Source organism: Cimex lectularius, unplaced genomic scaffold, assembly GCF_000648675.2.
Source record: "Cimex lectularius strain Harlan isolate CLEC.00 unplaced genomic scaffold, Clec_2.1 scaffold171, whole genome shotgun sequence".
NCBI lineage: Eukaryota > Metazoa > Arthropoda > Insecta > Hemiptera > Cimicidae > Cimex > Cimex lectularius.
Window position 1 is genome coordinate 334,702 of NW_019392711.1, and position 22,024 is coordinate 356,725.

A 22,024-nucleotide genomic window follows, 5' to 3' on the forward strand; every position below is an offset into this window, starting at 1 on the left:
CATTTCATTGTACTTAATTAATTATAAATTTACTCTTCACTCTTTTTTCCTTATTTTGTATAATAACTTATATAACTTCTGCTCAAAGATAACACAAAGTACGTAACACTTTCTCACAATTGTAGGGCTATGTCGAAGAGGGCATCACGGCGATCCTCGATACGGCAAGTTGATTTAAATTTAAAAAAACAAAATAAACAAAAATCCAAAGAGAATGCAATAAGTATTTTAAACCCATTCAGGACAAGGTTATGTTCAACCCAATTTTGTAGTAACATTTTAGCTTTCTTGATAGTAACTGTATATAAAACACAGAGGATACATTGCGGAAAAAAAATTATTAAGTTTTAAAAAATCCTTGTTTCTAAATTGATTTATAATAGAACAACAAAAGGTATTTGCATATTAATTAAACATACCTTTTGTTTCAATTATACAAAACGCATTTTTACGCTTTGTGTTAGACTTTATTATGCACTGCGTTTTATTTTAAGCATTATTTTTCTGGCTTTTTCTACTTTAGTTTCATGGCTTTCTTCTGTTACTTATGAATGTTTTATGTCTATAAATATTTCTGAATGTTTGCATCTTTTATATATTTTCTTTCTGTAGTGCTATTTACTCTTTTCTTCTACTTCTTAGCTCTGTCAAATACTTTCTTTGTATTTTCTATATGTATAATTTATTTATAATCTATTGACTGTTTATTGTTTTTATTTAAAAAAGTGATTAAATTGTCCTGGTACACAACTGAAAAATCAGATCCTGAAAGAATATCTCATGTGACAAGAATCAATATTTGCCCCAGTAAATAGACACTTTTCCATCAGAAATTGAGTTTATTTTTGTCAAATTTTAGGTATCTGGAGGTCAAAGGGGATGATCAGTATCAAAATTCAATACGGCAAGTTTCACACAATTTAATACAAAAACACACTGTTTACGTGACAGGATCATTTCAAAAAAACATATTTCATGGGCATAAATTTTTAATGAATTTATAGGTATTTGGACGTTCGTGGACCTAAGCGTAAAAAATCAATGCGGCAAGTTTAGAATGAGATATAAAAAATAAAATATTTAAAAAACACTTTCAGAGACAAGCCGATTGTAAGTGTGAACTCAGAAACAACGCATTAAAGGGAATTTTATGTTACAGGAGTAGAGGTTGGGTGAACTCTAGCAGCTGGATGGGTGTGGACATATCGTATAAAAAAGTCGGCGACGGCCATCCTTTACGGCTCTGGAGGGTGAGCACAGATGTCGAAGCCCCGCCAACAGAGCTGCTCCACAGGGTTTTGCGCGAGCGACAGCTCTGGGACTCAACGCTGATCAAATGGAGGGTCGTAACGAGGCTAGAGCCCAATGCTGAAATCTTCCAGTATCTTACTTCAAGCATACCTCCAATTCCTTCCAAAGATTATTGTGTCTTGAGGTAATTCTTTTTTATTTTTTTTATTGTAAGAAATGTAAGTAGGACGCACCGCCAACTCTATTTTTGCTTTTCACTAAGCAATAAGAGAATATTCAGCATACGCACTTAGCTACTTTTTGTGTAGGTGAAGGTAGGGTTTTACAAGTCAGTAAACCTGAGAGATATATTCTTCAACATTTATTGTAACACTATTCCATATTTAAAACAAGTACAAACAACAAAATTTTTAACCAATTAAGACAACTCAGCCGCAACTCTAAATCTGGGATGAGTATAACAACAAAAAGAAAACCAAATGAAGCTCGTCAATATCAGCTTTCACTCATCTCCAGCACCCTTCTGGGTTTCTCTTCTGCACCTCTCTGGGCCCTCGGCAGTCGACTTTATTCAGCAGTTCTTTCTTGCTCTGGCTTCATGAGTCCTGTTGCTGAGTCCCAGATGGAGAGTGGCTGTTTACACAACTCCCCGAGTAACTCCTAACTGTAATGCTCTTTGCTTTCCAAGTCAACCTCAAATTTATGGTGTCCCACATCGCAGGATGAATTGTGTGTAGTTAACCTGCCCAAATTAAGGTGTAGTACACAAGAAGCCAAAATACGTATGAACGCATGATCCAAGATTCCCTGCACTATGTGCATTTCACCACCCAAGTCGAGATACAAACCAGTCTGTTCAGATCACCATTCATTTTACCAGTACATTCTTCTTTTTCCATCATTGTGATGGGGATGTACCTCAATTGATCTCCTGATTGACAAAATTGAAAAAAACATACATTGTGGAATGTGGAGTGTAACAATTATTATATTTATTGTGCCTCCCACATGTCACAACCATCACAAATGACTACATCTCATCAACCACCACATGTGTAGTGATTTAGTCCCATTGTAGTGATTTAGAGAACTGGGGGGTTTTACTGTTGAGCAGTTGAGCATTACAGCATGATATGTAAGTTCAGAAGTTTTTTTTAAACTTGTCTAATATCTGCTGCTTTTAACTTGTTCTCCAATGTATTTTTAAATTCTCTGTTTTTCGTGGTCCGCTTGACCAATTAATATCATGGTCGGTGGAATGGATTGAAGTCACGATAGCACAAGTGGTAGAGTAGCGGCATATCAAGCCGAAGGTCGTGGGTTCGAATCTGCTCATGACACTGACTTTTTTATCTCAACTAAAAACCTTAATTAATTGAATGGTATTTTTAAAAGTTAATGCACTCTTGTTCTGCAATGTCAACATTATCGATATTTTATGACAAGTTTTTCTACAGGCGCATGGAATCGCTCACACTCTGAGGTCTAGATGAAGTACTGCCCTTAATTAAGTGCAATAAATTGGTTAATTGGCATTCTAAAATAATTGAAAAATTTTGGTTCATAATCACATAATTTTAAGTAAAGAGTAATGAGCATACTATTTGTGAATCTATCTGTTAAATAGGATGGACCCAATACTTCTTTTGTCATTGTCTTCTTAGTTTATAATGGCAACAGAGAAAATAATACTTCATACAAACAACTTCTTTAACTTTCATCATAAAATTACTCTTCTCCAAGCGCTTCTTGCAATCGCCACAAGTGCCTGTTTACGCACAATATAATGCCCCATTAAGCCTAAAGAATGTCCGACATTATTTAGTGACCAGACTATTTCTGCTATTTTGAAGGTAAACTTTTTTTAGATCTTGGAGAACAGAACTGGCTAAAGGAGCATGTGTTATCGTCGAGACGTCAGTGGAACACTGCGAAGGTCAGGTCTTGTCCGGTGGGGTGCGAGGTATCGTTCTCGCATCCCGCTATCTAATCGAACCCTGCGGCTCAGGAAAATCGAGGATAATACATTTATCAAGGGTAGATACAAAGTAAGTATATCGAATTTATATTGTATCGTTCAATAATTTTCAACGTATTTATTAATTTGTGTATTTTTAACAGAGGCAGAACACCTGAGTGGTACAATAAAACATACGGACAGATTTGTGCGCTTCACCTTTCAAAGATCCGCAGCTCGTTCAAGCACACGGCCGAAGGACCGGAGAGCAAGGTATGATACAGGAAAAAATCACTTTGCGTGGATGACATTGGTGAAGCCAAGAAAAGCTAAAACCCACTCATTATTCGCAACGTTAAAAACAAGTAAACAGGGTTAAAAATTGAATTTATTAAGCTTCAAAAGCCACCATGCCTAATTTGAAACAAGCTCTATCTGGCTAGGTGGCATGTACTTGTAAATTTTAAATTGTATAAACCAATCCAATAAATTATATTGTTATATCGATAAGCTTATAAGTAATATTTTTTAATAAATCACTGTTTATTGTTGCAAACTCACTGGTTTTAGGATTGACAAATTATATAAATATATATAGATATATATACTATATGTTGAATGATATATTTTAATGAAATTTGAATTATATATGTATTTTTGTACAGTAAATCTCTGAGCGACGTTCATTGTCGAGCATTTAGATACCAAAAAAAGTTACATCGTATTTTAATATAAAACAAAAAAGTTAATAATGGTGATTGAAAATTGTTCAATTTAACAAATAAAAGTGTGTTTGAAGTGAATTTTAATTAATTTAAGGGTGTTTTTGTACATATTGATGACATTTTAAAAAATATCTAAATCGACAGATTTTTTTATTTTTGAAAATTTTGAAATAAAAATTATTTGGATTTTCCAAAAAAAAAATATATATATCAATAAAAATATATATTTTATATCTCTGTTATGATGAAATTCTGAATGTCTTCAAAATTTATCAACTAGTCAAATCAAAAATATCATTATTCGTTATTCAAACTCAGGGAATGTACATAATTATTGTTTCTGTCTAATGTAAATCAATTTAATTTTCATTTGATGGCTATACTAAGAAGACACGATAATAAAAATTCTACATGTATAAGTAAACAATTGACAGAAAAAATTACAACACAGCGTTAACTTATTAAACAAAATTTGTCTATTGTTTCAAAAATATAATAGTTTTTTTTTTTTTTTTTTACGTGTATCCTTCTGGAAAAAAATATATATCTTAATATGTTTAAGTGTTTTCAGATTGTTAAAAATAAGACGTATAATTGAACCCTTGAAACTCCCTGTCTATTATAAAATTAAATGTTGTAGTTTTAGTTTTTAGTAATTACACAAATTAGTCATTTTCTTTTATATGTATAACAAACAAACAATTCTATATTTGATTGTATCATATGAAGTTTTTGTGTAAAAAAAAAGATGTATTTACAGTTTTTAATTTATATATTATAATTATATAAAAACCACATGTTTATTATTGTATACATTTGTTTAAAAACAAAAAAGGAACTATCTATCTAGCTGACTAACAAAAAATTATTTTGTACACTATGTAATTTAATTATGTACTTTGTTAATTTACATTTTTATTTTATTTTATAAGAGCGCTTTTCCTCTGGAAACTCAACTTTTACCACTATGTAAAAAAATGTACTTTGAGAGCTTAAAGGCAAGTCTCAGTGCTGTCACTTAACACGACCAAGATAACTGGGACCAAGAGTTTTAGGTTTTGAAAACATCACAAATGCTAGACATCACATAATTTCGACGGTTTGTTAGGACCAAAAGTTACCATCAGATCTTTTTTTTCTTTTTTTGTTCTATTGTTTTATTTCCTGTAAATATTGTGAACAGACCCTGAATTATATAAATGTTAACATAAAAGATGTGTCAAAAAAAATATACATTAAAGCGTTAACAAAAGTGTTTATACCAACATGAAATAAATGTTCGTGTTAAATAATTATTTGTGTTTGTCTTCCCTTATTATTGAAAGGACCTTTTAATGATCTATCAAATACTTCTGCAACCTACTTGGACAATTATAGTAAAGTACTGTGGGGGAACTGCTTCCAAGAGACATCATTTCCAATCCTTTCAGTTCAAAGTTCGTATATCAATTGTAAGTACTCCAATCCTAGCCTCTTTAAAGATCTTAAAATTCAATTTATAAAAAAACTAATTACTAAAAGATTTATTAATGTTCTCATCATCCAATAGAATTATTCAAAAGACCCCTATCTATATAATTCTACAAGGTGTCTCAAGCAGAAATGGCCCTGCTTTCAAAAGTATCTAATCAAATTCTTTGGCATTTCATAGTCCTGTAACTACAGATGGGTGGGTATCAACAATAATGGACAAAACACACCATCCTTCAATTTTAATGTATTTAAAGTTCATTCTATTTTGCCTACCAAAAATAGGTTTGGTTGAAAAAAAAAATCAAAAACAAATAAAAATGTAAAACAAATTCATTAGATTTCATGGTCCGATTGACCAAATAACATCTTTCAATTAATTAATCTTTATATAAGGTATTGGTTGAGATAAAAAAGTCTATGTCACGATAGTGGATCAAAGTCACGTTAGCTCAAGTGCTACCAAGTGCAGTGGTGTATTTAGCCGAAGGTCATGGGTTCGAATCCCGCTCGTGTCAATGACTTTTTTATCTCAATCAAAACCTTACTTAAAGCATATTCATTGTGGACTAGAATTGCCCAGAGAGTTACAAATTGTTTAGAAACGCACTTTTCCAAACCGTAGCGATCCATCAAATCCACAATGGCAACCGACAGTTCTGTTCAATTTGTCATCCCGGAATTTGAACACTTAACTCTAAATGGATTAAAAGATTGCCCGTATATGAGACCATGGCAAACAGAATAATGGTGGGAATGGATTCGCCAATCTCCCACGACTGTTGTAAGACTTCCCTTCTCATCTTATCGACTCACGTATATCAGGAAAAGATTTATTTACAAGTCTTTTTTAAGATTTATTATCTAAATAATAATCTTATTTGTCTACACCTCCAAGAAAGATGTGATGTTGAACGAAAGAAATGGGCGAGGTGATTTGTTGTCGAATAAATTTTTGGAAAGCTAACTTCAACAAATGTTGCAAGATCAAATAACGAAACCTGTTGAATTATCCACCAATTTTAACATTTTTCTCAAAATATTAAAGAGGTCTGTGATCCAAAACTTGTGATTTCGTCGTAGATTCCTGGATTTTTTTTTTTTTTTTTTTTTTTTTTTTTTTTTTTTTTTTTTTTTTTTTTTTTTTTTTTTTTTTTTTTTTTTTTTTTTTTTTTTTTTTTTTTTTTTTTTTTTTTTTTTTTTTTTTTTTTTTTTTTTTTTTTTTTTTTTTTTTTTTTTTTTTTTTTTTTTTTTTTTTTTTTTTTTTTTTTTTTTTTTTTTTTTTTTTTTTTTTTTTTTTTTTTTTTTTTTTTTTTTTTTTTTTTTTTTTTTTTTTTTTTTTTTTTTTTTTTTTTTTTTTTTTTTTTTTTTTTTTTTTTTTTTTTTTTTTTTTTTTTTTTTTTTTTTTTTTTTTTTTTTTTTTTTTTTTTTTTTTTTTTTTTTTTTTTTTTTTTTTTTTTTTTTTTTTTTTTTTTTTTTTTTTTTTTTTTTTTTTTTTTTTTTTTTTTTTTTTTTTTTTTTTTTTTTTTTTTTTTTTTTTTTTTTTTTTTTTTTTTTTTTTTTTTTTTTTTTTTTTTTTTTTTTTTTTTTTTTTTTTTTTTTTTTTTTTTTTTTTTTTTTTTTTTTTTTTTTTTTTTTTTTTTTTTTTTTTTTTTTTTTTTTTTTTTTTTTTTTNTCTGAAATGGTTGAGAATCGGACCATGGACAATATGAACTTTTTTGTTCATTTTAGGGTGAAGAATCTACTGGAGAAGTTTGTAGCACGAGTAGCAATTCACCCTGTATATGTAAATATAAACTTCATATGGTGACCCTAATTAATTGAGCCAATACACCTACCCATTAACCTAAATTTAGAGTTTAAAAATCCACAATATTTATCAATAATTAAAAAATATCTTGAAACCCATACAATAACTAACATAATTACCATTATGTATCATAATTTCTTTCAATTAATTAATCTTTATGTAAGGTATTTGTTGAAATAAAAAAAGAAAGGAGGGAAAATTCGAAAGGTCGGTTGATATGGGAGTTGGTGTCCGAGTGGATCAAAGTCATGATAGCTCAAGTGGTAGCCGAAGGTCGTGGGTTCGAATCCCGCTCATGATACTGACTTTTTTCCTGATTACCCGACATTTGTTGAAAGGCAAAAAGGAGGAATAATTCGAACGTTAGGTTAAGATGGGGAGTTTGTTTCCGAGTGGATCAAAGTCACGATAGCTCAAGTGGTAGAGTAGAGGCGTATAAAGCCGAAGGTCGTGGGTTCGAATCCCGCTCGTGACACTATCTTAGGGATCTATAAAAAGAAAAATAGGATGTGGTACAGAATTAATTTGTTTTTTTTTTGTCAAAATATTTGTCAAAACCAATAAAGTTTGAAATTTTTATGTACAAACAAACTACATATTTCGCTGTTCTTAATAAGAAAACACAAGATATCAGGTCAGTCTGGAAGTCAAGTTGTAAATGTCAAAAATTAGGCAGTACAAAACTAAAGTCATAAAATTTTTATTTAAAGAAAATACAAAGGTATTACAATGCCTTCAGAGCGAGTCTTTTGTCTCTTTCTTCAGCAATACTAAGCTTCACACTTTTCCTCTTGGAAGTGAAACATAAGGTTTGTTATTGTTACCTTTGCCAACGATGAAAATATTGTTTAACCTAGAGAAAAAACAATAGTTAATAACAAAATGAAAGACAAAACATTTAAGATTTTAAAAAACTAACCTGGTTGCAAACATGTGACTGCTGGCATCTTTGACACGGACAATATGAAAATATCCTGGATGTCGCTCCGTTGACCACCGTCAACGCTGAGTTATGACCTCCACTGATCATACAAATATTTCCTAAGATAATTAGCATCAAAATGAGGCTAACTGTTAATGCTGTTAAAGCGAAAATAAAAACTAATGGGGTTCACCGACAAAATAAGTATTTGATCCACCAACGGCATTTTCATTTGGTTTTTCTTTTTAACGTAAAGTACCACCATGATAGCAAACACTCATGCAGCAGATTGTGTAGTTATTAACGGCATGCTTGTCTCGCACAACTAATGACCCACCTTGTTTCGCCTCGTGGAAATAGTTAACCCAAGGCTGCGTTTGGTGCAGTAGTTTCGTCAGACCCATCATGTAATGCCACCCGAGGAACCATTAGCATGTGGCATACCTTTATCTTGAGTGCCTCCATATTAAATTACGTCCATCTGATTTGAGGCCATCAAATTCTCACTAAAACTACTAAGAGAATTCGTCCCCAATCTTCCATGTGAATTCTCTTGTTTTGGGGACGCAATAGCAGAAGTCATATGCTGCTGACCAATAAAGCAGCCCTTGAGTGCTGGTGTTTTTGAAGCCCATATTGGTACCGTTGCAGCCACCAACGCCCCTGGCCTAAATAATATAAGCCAAAAATATTTTAATTCATGGGAGTGTTACATTTTTAAGACTGTGGATATGGCCCTTGGAGGGAAGAATTTTTTTATTTTTTTTTGTCCCTATATATTTGGTTTTTTCAACTCAAATGAAAAAAAAATCATGTGCTCATCAAAAATCAGGAATCTATAAACAGGAAAATAGGATGTGGTACAGAATTAATTTTTTTTTTATCAAAAAATTTGTGTCAAAACCAATAAAGTTTGAAATTTTTATGTACAAACAAACTACATATTTCGCTGTTCTTAATAAGAAAACACAAGATATCAGGTCAGTCTGGAAGTCAAGTTGGAAATGTCAAAAATTAGGCAATACAAAACTAAAGTCATAAAATTTTTATATTTTTATTTAAAGAAAATACAAAGGTATTACAATGCCTTCATAGCGAGTCGTTTGTCTCTTTCTTCAGCAATACTAAGCTTCACACCCTTTCCTCTTGGAAGAGAAACATAAGGTTTGTTACCTTTGCCAATGATGAAAACATTGTTTAACCTAGAGAAAAACAATAGTTAATATAACAAATTGAAAGAAAAACCTTTTATGATTTTGAAAAAACAAACCTGGTTGCAAACATGTGACCGCTGGCATCTTTGACATGGACAATATCAAAAGATCCTGGATGTCGCTCCCTGTTGACCACCGTCCCTACTCTACCCAAGTTACGACCTCCAGTGATCATACAAATATTTCCTAACAGTTAAAAATTATACATTAACAATGATTATCAACAAATATATTTTTTATTAAAAAGTTTTCTTCAAGATGAGTAAGACAGAGTTCACAGGGACTCAAGCTTCTGCGAGTCACCTCAAAATTGTGCCAAATTTTTTATCATCACAAGGAAAAATTATATTCTGTGTTTCAGTTAATGTTTCAAATTACCAGAATCCATGCGAATAATGTCAATAATTTTTGACGTAGCGATGTCCAGTTGGATAGTGTCGTTGACCTTTGCATTAGGATCTGGGTATCTGATGGTACGTCCATCGTGAGTCACTAAGAAAGGAATACCCTTCGGCCCTGTCTGCACTTTTTTGACCTTGCACAGTTTGTACTGCAAGCAAAAAAAAAAATACAATAGAAAAAAAAATAATAGGCCAATTTTTTTTCTGATTCAATCAGACTGTTCTGTGACCATGATGTTTGCCTTTAAAAATGTTTAACTAATTTTTTTAAAATAATTCTTGCATTTTTATATGAATAACACCTTATATTATTTTTAATAATTAAATTACAATTTACTTCAATCAATACTAAATAATCATTAAACTTTGAGACTAACTTCTGATATTCATTCACACTACAGATCTACTTTGAGTGGATTACATTTCTATATAGAAAAATAACTAAAACTATTAAACTACAATTAAATAAGGTTTCAAGTTGAGATAAAAAAGTCAGTATCACGAGCGGGATTCGAACCCACGATCTTCGGCTATGACTAATTGTATGATATAATTGGTCAATCGGACCACGAAAAATAGTGAACCTACTACTTAAACTACTTTTAGCTGTTAGAATTAGAAAAGAAAATATCAACTTCGTTTTTAAATAATAATAAATTGTAACCCAGTAGGCTTAGAAACGACTGTTAGGATAGCAGTCATTGCACAATTTTAACTGGTACTTTGTCTTCAGCAAACATTTGACTTTAATCAATATTAAGTAATCATTAAAGCTTCGAAAGTTGCTACTAATAAGCAATATTTATCAAGTATTTAACTATATTAAATGAAAAAACTATTTTCTGTTTACAATGGTTAAATTAAAATAAACTATCAAAATCTGCTAAGTCTGATGTCGTTTCTAAAACAATGATAGTATTATTAACAAAAGTTGCGACCATTTATTTGCTCTCCGCATATTTCGGCACCTAACCAATTAACAACGGTTTGCAGTTTTCTATTGGCAAAATTCACTGGCAAACTCGAATATTTAGACCATTTCTTCTAAGTAACATCAAAAATTGTCCACAAACTGGGTTATACAATACTTCTATTATTAACAAAGTTGTGACCATTTCTTTGAAATTTTGTTCTTTGCATATTTCGGCACCGAAGCGAACAACTATGTATGTCTGCATGGTTTCCTATATGCAAAATTAAGTTGGGAAGATTCTTTTGACTTTTGTAAATAATTGTTTTTGTTTAATTGTCCACAAACTGGGTTATACAATACTTGTATTATTAACAAAGTTGTGACCATTTGTTTGTAATTTTGTTCTTTGCATATTTCGGCACCGAAGCGAGCAACTATGTCTGCATGGTTTCCTATATGCAAAACTAAATTGGGATGATTCTTTTGGCGTTTGTAAATAATTATTTTTGTTTAATTGTCCACAAACTGGGTTGTACAATACTTGTATAATTAACAAGGTTGTGACCATTTCTTTGTAATTTTGTTGTTTGCATATTTCGGCACCGAAGCAAACAACTATGTATGTCTGCATGGTTTCCTATATGCAAAATTAAGTTGGGGAGATTCTTTAGACTTTTTGTAAATAATTATTTTTGTTTAATTGTCCACAAACTGGGTAGTACAGTACTTGTATTATTAACAAAGTTGTGACCATTTGTTTGTAATTTTGTTTTTTGCATATTTCGGCACCGAAGCAAACAACTATGTATGTCTGCATGGTTTCCTATATGCAAAATTAAGTTGGGAAGATTCTTTTGACTTTTGTAAATAATTGTTTTTGTTTAATTGTCCACAAACTGGGTTATACAATACTTGTATTATTAACTAAGTTGTGACCATTTGTTTGTAATTTTGTTGTTTGCATATTTCGGCACCGAAGCAAACAACTATGAATGTCTGCATGGTTTCCTATATGCAAAACTAAGTTGGGATGATTCTTTTGACTTTTGTAAATAATTGTTTTTGTTTAATTGTCCACAAACTGGGTTGTACAATACTTGTATTATTAACAAAAGTTGTGACCATTTGTTTGTAATTTTGTTTTTTGCATATTTCGGCACCGAAGCAAACAACTATGTCTGCATGGTTTCCTATATGCAAAACTAAGTTGGGAAGATTCTTAAAGAACGTTTTTCTAACCCTGAGGACATTCGTCAAATCAAAATGATTCAGATGATAATGAATTATGCCTTTCACAGGTTTCATTTTTTCCTGAGTTTTTTCCCTTTACATTTACTTCTAAAAGACTGATATTTTCTGTTATATCACATTTAAAGAACGTTTCTCTAACCTTGTGGACATTCATTAAATCAAAAAGATTCAGATGATAATGAATTATGTCTTTCACAGGTTTCATTTTTTCCTGTGTTTTTTTCTTCTCCATATTTACTTCAAAAAGGCTGATATTTTCTGATATCTCGTATTTCTTGTGATTCTTTGTTTTGTAAATTTGTCATTTTGAATCAATTTTTCCAATGTTTAAACATGTATGTTAGAGTTACTATCAAAATTACCACTACTTCGAAGGATCAGGATGACATACTGGGTGAAAACGAATTGGTGGTAGCCTACCACCTTGCACCCATGAGTGAAAAAACAGTTGCACACGCATGAAAGTTAACAATGATTTGCATGATTTTCTATATGAAAAAAACAACTTAGACATAGTTATTTTCAAGAGGTTTTTTTTTCTTAAATAATCGTCTACAAATTGGGTTGTGCAATATTTGTATATAACAAATGTTGCGACCTATGTTTGTAACATACTATATGCATATTTCAGCGCCAAAGCAAACTGTTTGCAGGTTTCCTTTATACAAGAGTAAGTTGGGAAAAAGTATTCTTTTTAAATTTTTTAAAATAATTATTGTTTAATTGTATCCAAACTGGGTTTTATAATACTTGTATTATTAACCAAAGTTGTGACCATTTGTTTGTAATGTTTCTTGCACATTTCGGCACCAAAGCAAACTATTGTTTGCAAGGTTTCCTATATGCAAAATTAACAGATAAAACTACTTTTGGCTGTTAGAATTTGAAAAGAAAAAACCTACTTCGTTTTTAAATAATAATAAATTGTAACCCAGTAAGGTTAGAAATGACTGAATAGCAGTTATTGTCCAACTAAAACAGGTATTTGTTTTTAGCAAACATTTGACTTCAATTGATATTAAGTAATCATTAAAGCTTCGATAGTTGCTTAATACATTATAAATAATATTTATCAAATATATAACAATATTATATTACAAAACCATTTCAGTTTATAATGGTTATATTAAATCTAACTATCAAAAACTGCTAGAGACCTGATGTTCTTTTTGGAACATTACGATAAAAAATTATATATGCAATCTGGATTGTAAAATACTTTTATTATTAACGAAAGTTGTGACCATTTGGTTTGCACCTTTGTTCTTTGCAAATTTCGACACCTAACCTACAACAGTTTGTACAGTTTTCTATGTGCAAAATTCACTGGCAAACCTATTGACCTTTTGTTCTAAAAAAACAAGATTAAGAATCGTCCACAAACTGGGTTTTACAATAATTGTTTTGTGTGGTGTTTAGTGATCGTTAGTTAATGATTATTCGAAGATCGTGAGAAGGTTTTAGAAAAACATTTTCTTAATCGTGCCAACATTTCGATTTTTATTGAGCCCTGAAGATGATCTCAATAAAGATCGAAACATTGGCACAATAAAGAAAATGTTTTTCTAAAACTTATGTCACACCAGACGGCATCTCACGATCTCTGAATAATCAATAATTTTACTATTAACTAAAGTTGTGATGATTTGTAATTTTGTTTTCTGCATATTTTGGCACAAAAGCAAATAATTATGGTTTCCTATATGTGAATGTAACTTTGGGAAAAAGATACTTTTGATTTTTTTTTTTAAATTATGCACAAACTGGGTTGTACAATACTTGAATAATTAAATTTGTTTTTATTTAATTTGTTAACAACTGTTCTCTGTATACATCAGAACCTAAACAATCAACAACAGTTTGCATGGTTTCCTATACACAAAAATTACTTTAAAACAGCTATTTTTAAGATCGTTTTTTTTATTGTTTACAAACTGGGTTGTACAATATTTGTATATAACAAATGTTGCGACCTGTTTGTAATTTTGTTTTTTGCATATTTCGGCACCGAAACAAACATTGATAGTTTGCATTGCTTCCAATATGCATTCTGATTTATTTCAAGGCAAACTCCCTTATTTTATTTTTATCTTTCACTTTTCATGTTTGGAATAATTCATTTGTGAAACAAGTTTTTCTTTAACACCTTATAATTATTTTTCAAAGTTCACATTTTTTACAACAAGGGAAGTAACATATATAAAATTGTGTACATTTTCTTTCTGCACTTCGGTGCCATCAGAAATACCGATATTCTACATGGCTTTCAATAAATATTGAAATTCATTCATGGTATCCTCTCTGAAAATATATTTTTAATGTTTAAATTGTCTACCATATTCATATAACAAATATTGAGGCCGTTTTGTACACGTTCTTTCTGCATGAATAAATATTGATATTGTACACGGCTTCCAATAGGTATATTTATTTTAACTATTTTCTCTTTCAAAATGTATTTTTATGGCTTAAATTGTCTACAACTTGGGAAGTACAATATTAATATGAATTAAATATTGTGGCAAATTTTGTAAATTTTCTTTATGCATATTGCACTGCCAAAACAAATATTGATTTGTGCATGGCTTCCAATAGGCATGTTTATTTTATTTATTTTTTTTTTTTTTTATTTTTTTTTTAATGGCTTAAATTGTCTACAACTTGGGAAATACAATATAAATATGAATTAAATATTGTGGCAAATTTTGTAATTTTCTTTCTGCATATTTCACTGCCAACGCAAATAATGATACTCTGTATGGCTTCCAATAGGCATGTTTATCTTAACTATTTCAGCTTATAATACTAGCTATAATTATGTCAGTAATTATCGCCCAGCTCCTCACAAATCTTACCAAAATATACTTAATATTTTGTGGTACTAATGTGTGGTGTTTAGTGACTATTAATTAATAATTATTTGGAGATTGTGAGTTGCGGTCTGGTGTAACGTAGGTTTAGTGTCACTCTCAACACGACTCAATAACGACACATCTACACAGAAAACAAACTCTTTGAGCCCTGAAGATGAACTCACAGTAATAATAATTAATTCTGTGGTACATTGTGTGCAACTGACTTCTCTTCTTACCAACTATTTTCTTATAAGGGACTTCGGCTATTAAGCTACATTCGACATTTCATTTGTTCTCTTTGTAATGAGTTGTAATGTAATGTGTATATGTCCTCACCCCCAACATAGAAAAAATTTAATACTTTGTCTACAACTTGTGAAGTACAATATTAGTATGAACTAACAATAATATTGTGGCTGGTTTGTACTGTTTCTTTCTGCATATTTCGGCGCCGAAGCAAATATTAATATTTTGCATGGCTTCCAATATGCATAATAGCTTAATCTTCATAAATACTTTGAGGTCATTAATTTGTAAATCATTTTTACTGAACATTTCAGATAATAATATTAAAATGAATAATAAGCCAATAATTAATGAAGTATAATCTATTGTAGAAACACACAGAATATTAAAAATTGGGTTATTTTAAACCAACTATGTTCAATATTTCATGCAATTTCTCTTGGATAGCGGAGGAAAAATTGCTGCATTATAAAAATTAAAATTTTTAATTAGTAGCATTCTGCTCTTGTATTTTATTATTTTCGTTTTCTTAATAATAAATGTCTACAACTTGGGAAGTACAATATTAGTATGAACTAACAAATATCGTGGCTGGTTTGTACGTTTTCTTTCTGCATATTTCGGCGCCGAAGCAAATAGTGATATTTTGCATGGCTTCCAATATGCATAACAGTTTAATCTTCATAAATACTTTGTGGTCATTAACTTTTACATCATTTTTTCTAAACATTACAGGTAGTAATATTAACATGAATAATAAGACAATCATTAACTAGTGTGGAAATGATACGAAGAATATTACAAATTGGGTTAGTTTAAACCATCTATGTTCAATATTTAATGCAATTTCTCTTGGATAGTCACGGCGATGTAGAGGAGCGTGAGGAAGTTAACCCTAATCACCACCTCCTCGAGAGGGAAAGTGGTAGTGTCCAGACAATCAAGGGCCTGAGTGTTCAGGTGTCGACTAGAACCCGAGAATAGAACGACTGTTCTAATTTGGCCAAATATTGCAAGGGTAATTCAGTTATTTCTTTCAGAGGCATATTTTCATTTCATTTTTATTATACTGATGTATAAAATCCCCAATTTCATTTTATTTTTTCTTTACTCCAATTTAATTTTTATCACTTAGAGGCCATAAATTGTTGAGTTAACCTTTCCGTTTATTTAAACCTCTTTATTATTTCTATTCAAATGTAACTTAGTTTCCACTGCAAGTATACCCCGAACATTGAAGATATCAATAATTTAGGAAAAATTGCTGCACCGCTCTTGTATTTTATTATTTTCATTTTCTTAATAATGTATGTCTACAACTTGGGAAGTACAATATTCGTATGAACAAACAAATATCGTGGCTGATTTGTACGTTTTCTTTCTGCATATTTCGGCGCCGAAGCAAATAATGACATTTTGCATGGCTTCCAATATGCATAACAGTTTAATCTTCATAAATTCTTTGTGGTCATTAATTTTTAAATCATTTTTTCTAAACATTACAGGTAATAATATTAACATGAATAAGACAATAATAATATTAATGAGGCCTAATCTATTGATGAAACGAGACACAAATATTATTAAAAATTGGGTTATTTTAAACAACCTTCTATGTTCAATATTTAATGCAATTTTTCTTTGATATGGGAGGAAAGATTGCTGCATTATAAAAAATGGCAATTAGTAGCATTCTGCTCTTCTATTTTATTATTTTCATTTTCTTAATAATAAATGTCTACAACTTGGGAAGTACAATATTAGTATGAACTAACAAATATTGTGGCTGATTTGTACAGTTTCTTTCTGCATATTTCGGCGCCGAAGCAAACATCTAAAATTTGCATGGCTTCCATTATGCACATTTAAATTTATCATTAATTGTCCAAAAATTAATATTTCCTATTTTTATCTAAAGATCTTACTTGGAAACTGTTTGTTGTTTAAAAACGTTGTCCACAAAACAGGCAAAAATCTCCAAGGATGAAGATTTGTTTAAGCCTGTATGAGAATTAATATTGGCGCTCTGTTGACTTTGATAAATATGAAAAAATTTACAAAAGCTTCGATAACGCCATGCAGTATCAACTATTTTTTCTTTAATAGTATGCTAATTACAAACTGAACTAATGAATAATTTGAATTGGTTCTTACTTTGGCTTCATCTTCAGTTATTCGATGGATGGCGTATCGCCCTTTGACATCATAGATGAGCCTGAAGAATTCGCCAGTCTTTTCAATGGTGATCACATCTGAAAGTAATGAAAGTCAACATATAAGTCTTTTAAATTATGTTTTACGTTTCTTTAATCCAAGAAAAATTAGCATATTTACCCATGAAACCAGCAGGGTAATTGGGATCAGTGCGCACTTTGCCATCGACCTTGATTAACCTCTGCATTACGATTTTCGTAACTTCATCACTCGTGAGGGCATACTTCAACCTATTCCTCAAAAAGATAACTAAGGGCAGGCACTCCCTCAGCTTGTGAGGTCCAGTGCTGGGACGGGGTGCAAACACACCTCCCAGTTTGTCTAACATCCATGATTTGGGCGCGTTGAGACGCTTCAAATGCCTTTTAGGTCCTCGGGCCTATAAAATTAAAATAAACTTATAAAATTGGTCCTCAGATCATAGAGTCACAGCTTTTTCTAGTTTTTTAAAAAACTACGAACTTAATTTACGACCCAATACATATAAGAGCTGTATTGTTTAAGGGATAGAGAATTACAAAATCAGTCTGTTCTGATGGGAAATTCAAATTTAGGCCATCAGATCATTTCTTCTAGAAGATTTAGGATAACAATTTCAGGGGCTTCAGTGGCTGCAACAGTTTAGGCATTGACACATTGCTCTATATACTATAAGGCAGAGCTTCCCAAACTTTTTAGTGATCGGACCCCTTTCACAGAACAAAAAGTATTTAAAATTACATACTTATAGTACATTCAGTAAATTAAAGTTTTATAAATTAGCGTTAGCAAGTCCATTCCTAATTAGATGATGGGGGAGGGACATCACTATGAAAACAAAAGATAGATTGACATTCTTAACATTATTACCAAAATTCAGAACACAGAAAAAAATGGACAGAACGTACTTAACAGGGATGTAAAACTTGAGCCAATTTTAAAAGTATTAATACCAACATTAATGATTAACAAATTAATAGGAAGAGTGAGGTTGTTTAGCTTAGTTTAATTTTTGATAGATGGGGGTTGATGTCAGGTTCAGCATCTAAGACAGTTTCAGTATTTAGTTTTGGTGGCTGTAGAGATAGAAAATCCTGATTCGCATGGTAAGTCGTGGCAAATGGAAGAACACATTTTGCTTTTTCGGCAAGCAGTTGAAATTTTTTGTTTTCCAAACAGAGTGAAAAATGGGGGTAAGTTCAGGCTCAAAAGTAGATTTCAAGCTGGAGTCTGAAGTAATGTCTATCAGAATTCACATTTACTTGAAGATGGACTGGTTGGCTTTGTCAAAATTGAAAAGATTTGACGACCTATTCATGGTCTTTTAGCATTGTACCTCATGCTGTTGGGAATAGTGCACAAAGGACATGAACTTAGAAGGTGTTCACATATTTCATCAATCAACGTGCTGTTCGTAAGCTGTTTTTCTTTTGTATTGTACATTGTACTCCACCTATTCCTTCTCAGCAGATTTAACCCAAAACTGGATTTTTCTTGTGAGGTGTGTACTTTGTCATTAGCATCAAAAATTGTGATACTGTTCTCATGCAAAGAAAGACTCATTCAATTTAATGAAAATATCTTATATGACAGTATACATTGCCATTTCTCATCATTGAAAACATTGGCCAATTTGATATTGCGGTCCATCAACAAGATAAGACAACAAAACTTAATTCCTGTAATCATTAAAGTGCTTTCACATGAGACAACCTGACTTCTGTATGGTGAACCTAGGAATGATGAACGTTTCCTGTATCAACACACAGTAGCGAAAAATTCTTGATTTCAATATAATAATTTAAAGAGACTCTTACAAAACTTTCTTGAAAGAGGCTGCCATTTATTTCTTAGCTAAAACATGTCTGTGGAGAATACAATGACAGTTGCCACAAAATAAAAACTTTTGTTTTCAGTACTCATTATTAGATTTTAATTTTATTTTTGTAATTATTACTTTTTCTCAAAGTTCGCTGCGGACCACAGTTTGGGAAGCCCCGCTTGTAAGGTAAACGAACCCGGGCTCGAATCCAATAGCCCTTTATTCAAAGCCGAGGTACTTACCAACAGGCTTTTTTTCAAAAACACTGACACTTCAAGGGTTCGTGCAACATGGTAGTTGAAATACCCTCGTAAAAAAATAGAAAAAAATATAACACTTTTGAAAGTAATTTTTTGTATTGTTCCCACAATGTATGGGCGAACATACGTTAATCTCTTGTTATGAACCTCTGAAAAAATTTAAATGCTCAATCCATTATCTTTTTTTTTACCAGTATTAGAAGTATCAACTACTTTTTCAATCACGAACACTCTGGGCCAAGGTGTGGTCTTGAAGAAGGTAGTATATTAAGATTGTTTTGCCCTGATGATGGCCTTAAAATAGGATGAAGCTTGGCAGTAAAAACTGAATTTACTTTCTTCTTCAAGACAATACCTTGATCCAGTGTTTTTTATGAAATGATGAGATTTGATGAAGACTACACCTATAGTTCCTATTGGGCCAAACAATGAAATCGATCAATATAAATGTTTTTAGCGATAAATGGACTTTTTAACAATTTTCCGCTATGAATATTAAAATTGCTAGTATTAACAAGGTACGTGTCCGGGGTTCCCGTCCGTCTTCCACGGTGTCAGTAAACACATGTCCGAACTGGCAACGAGGACCGCGAAAACTCGGAAAAAGTATTTCCCCGGTGAAAGAAAAGCTAAGTCGGTTTGGTGGCGTCCGGGGAAAATTGTTCGGCCGTTTAAAAACACGGATGATTATGAATAAAAATTGTCTAAAATGAAAGTACTCACCATGTTGTCCCAATAGCCTAGCAGGAACGCGAAAAAGGTTCGATGGTCGTACTGGTGCCCACTGTATCACCACCGCCTAGATCGATGTCCGGCCATGCCATCATAAATTACAAGTTTCACTTCGTATTCGTAAAAAATCCTAATTTAATTAAAAACATTTTAAATGCAAATAAAAAAATCTATGGCAGTATTAAAATAAATCGTTTCTTTTTATATTCTGTCTTTCCGATATACTCCACTTCCATTGATTTCCATCAATCAGCACGTGGTTGAAAAGACATTTTTTAAATTACCATCTAGAAATATAAAATAAAACCATAATTAACAGTATTTTATTCATTATGTTAACTTTATAATTGGACATTTAAATCATAGCATAAAAAAAATCTTACCAACGCCCTCTAGCGGATGAAAAAGGAAACGACCAACGGACGTTTTTTGGCGTGTCTCTCTTCCTTTTGAACTTCAGGACGAGAAGGAACGAGTTTTTTTTTATGAAAAGCACTGAAACATTTCTCTAAAAAAATGTATGTAAAAGTTATTTATATCTTTTCTGTATTTTACATTTTTTGTTAAGACATAATTTATTTATTTTAAAGCTACAAATGGGGCTTTGAGACCCTTATATGTACTTGTATTAGAGATAACTTAAGTTTAATAAACATAGTAAAATAATAATGATAAACTATACAATACAATAATGGCGATAATATATTCTTTAAAATATGTAATTATTTATAATCGAATGATGAAACTGATGAAAATTATGAAAGAAAAGCAGAAAGAGAAAAAAAGGAAACGGGGAAAAGAAAAGGAGATGATTCATGTCGTTTTTTAAAAATTCAGATGCCATGGGCCTGAAACATGCCAGTGAGGAAACAGAACGTACTTCCCGGGGAATCAAATTACATAGTCTTGTCATTTCAATTCTGAAGTATAAGGCTAAGGCCTTTTTCACACGGAGGCGATTGGTATCGAGGAGACCAATGTTACGTAGGAATGGTCATTCAGACAGGGAGACTGGCAGGCGACTGGCGTGAGGTAGCTTTTTTAGTCGCTTGGGATGGTAGATTGCTACTTTTATGTATGAAGGCGACTTACTGGACATTGTGCAACATGGTGTCATATAAAAATGTGGCAGAATCAAACATTTTAAGTTTTAAACAGCTTGGGAGTGGATCAAAAAGAGATGGAGGGGAGGCTTTTTTTTATCTCTTACCAGTATTGTATATGCATCTCTCATACCAATTGCCTATGTATGAACTAGGCCTTAAGGTTTACAGGAGCATTGAAGGCTTACGATGTTTGCATTTGGATAAGGAATGAGGGAAAATTGTTGATAGATATTGAGGAAATTTATTTGATTTAAATAGTTAATTTAGAATGTTAAGTTTGCTGAAGAAGTTAGTATAGGATGAAATATAATCCCTTTGATTAAGATCATAGCAGCATCATCCAATGCTGGAATGATAAGCAATTTGAAGGTGATGAGCAGGTTGAGAGTCTAAGGAAAGTGAAAAATAGTGCTATAGTAAGAGAATAAAGAAATTATTAGGGATTTAATAAGGAGAACTCTAGTTTTCTGTAGAGTGAAAAAGCTAAGGCATCAAAGAGGATAGAGGTTTGAGTAGATATTTTTAATAATAGAGCTCAAATGGCCTTGCATTGAATGTAACATTGAATATAAAGCTGAAAGACAGCATAAAGATGAAATTGGTAAAAATTAAGAATAAATGTAAGATCATTTAGAAACATTGCTTTTGAACAATTAGCTTTTTTTTCTTTTCTTTTTTTCTCTCCAAACCTATTCTTAGCTACCATTCTGTTAGGAAGAAAGTCCATAATGAAAGAAACACTAATTATTTATATTATACCAACCAGTCTAGAGCTGCATATACCTGCTGGAGTACAGAGACAGAAGAAACACTGTACAGATATTGCCAGGAAGAAGAGGAGAGAGGAGAGAAGAGAAAATTTTATATTTTTGTGAAGGTGCCAACGAATATATTCA

General features: G+C 31.4%; 2 protein-coding genes and 1 non-coding gene across 4 annotated transcripts in view; 2 read left to right on the forward strand and 1 right to left on the reverse strand.

Annotated features, from left to right (window-relative positions):
• LOC106669061 (rho GTPase-activating protein 7) overlaps positions 1-3,616 on the forward strand; it is a 275,493-nt gene extending 271,877 nt beyond the window's left edge. For both annotated transcript variants that reach the window (XM_024226362.1, XM_024226363.1), the window contains 3 exons: positions 1,160-1,435; positions 3,120-3,299; positions 3,373-3,616. In XM_024226362.1, coding sequence (XP_024082130.1) covers positions 1,160-1,435; positions 3,120-3,299; positions 3,373-3,487 — 571 coding nt within the window. In that variant the 3' untranslated portion in view covers positions 3,488-3,616. The remainder of the gene's footprint in view (positions 1-1,159; positions 1,436-3,119; positions 3,300-3,372) is intronic.
• Positions 3,617-7,615: 3,999 nt separating this feature from the next.
• Trnay-aua lies at positions 7,616-7,688 on the forward strand. Its single transcript has one exon. It is a non-coding gene; the product is annotated as a tRNA-Tyr (tRNA).
• Positions 7,689-9,165: 1,477 nt separating this feature from the next.
• On the reverse strand, positions 9,166-20,161 carry LOC106669066 (40S ribosomal protein S4). Its single transcript, XM_014398324.2, has 6 exons — positions 20,014-20,161; positions 17,350-17,608; positions 17,170-17,267; positions 9,728-9,899; positions 9,406-9,535; positions 9,166-9,337 (listed from the first exon to the last, which is right to left on the reverse strand). The coding sequence occupies exons 1-6, from the start codon at positions 20,014-20,016 to the stop codon at positions 9,214-9,216; spliced, it is 786 nt and encodes a 261-aa protein (XP_014253810.1). The 5' UTR covers positions 20,017-20,161; the 3' UTR covers positions 9,166-9,213.
• Positions 20,162-22,024: the final 1,863 nt, after the last annotated feature.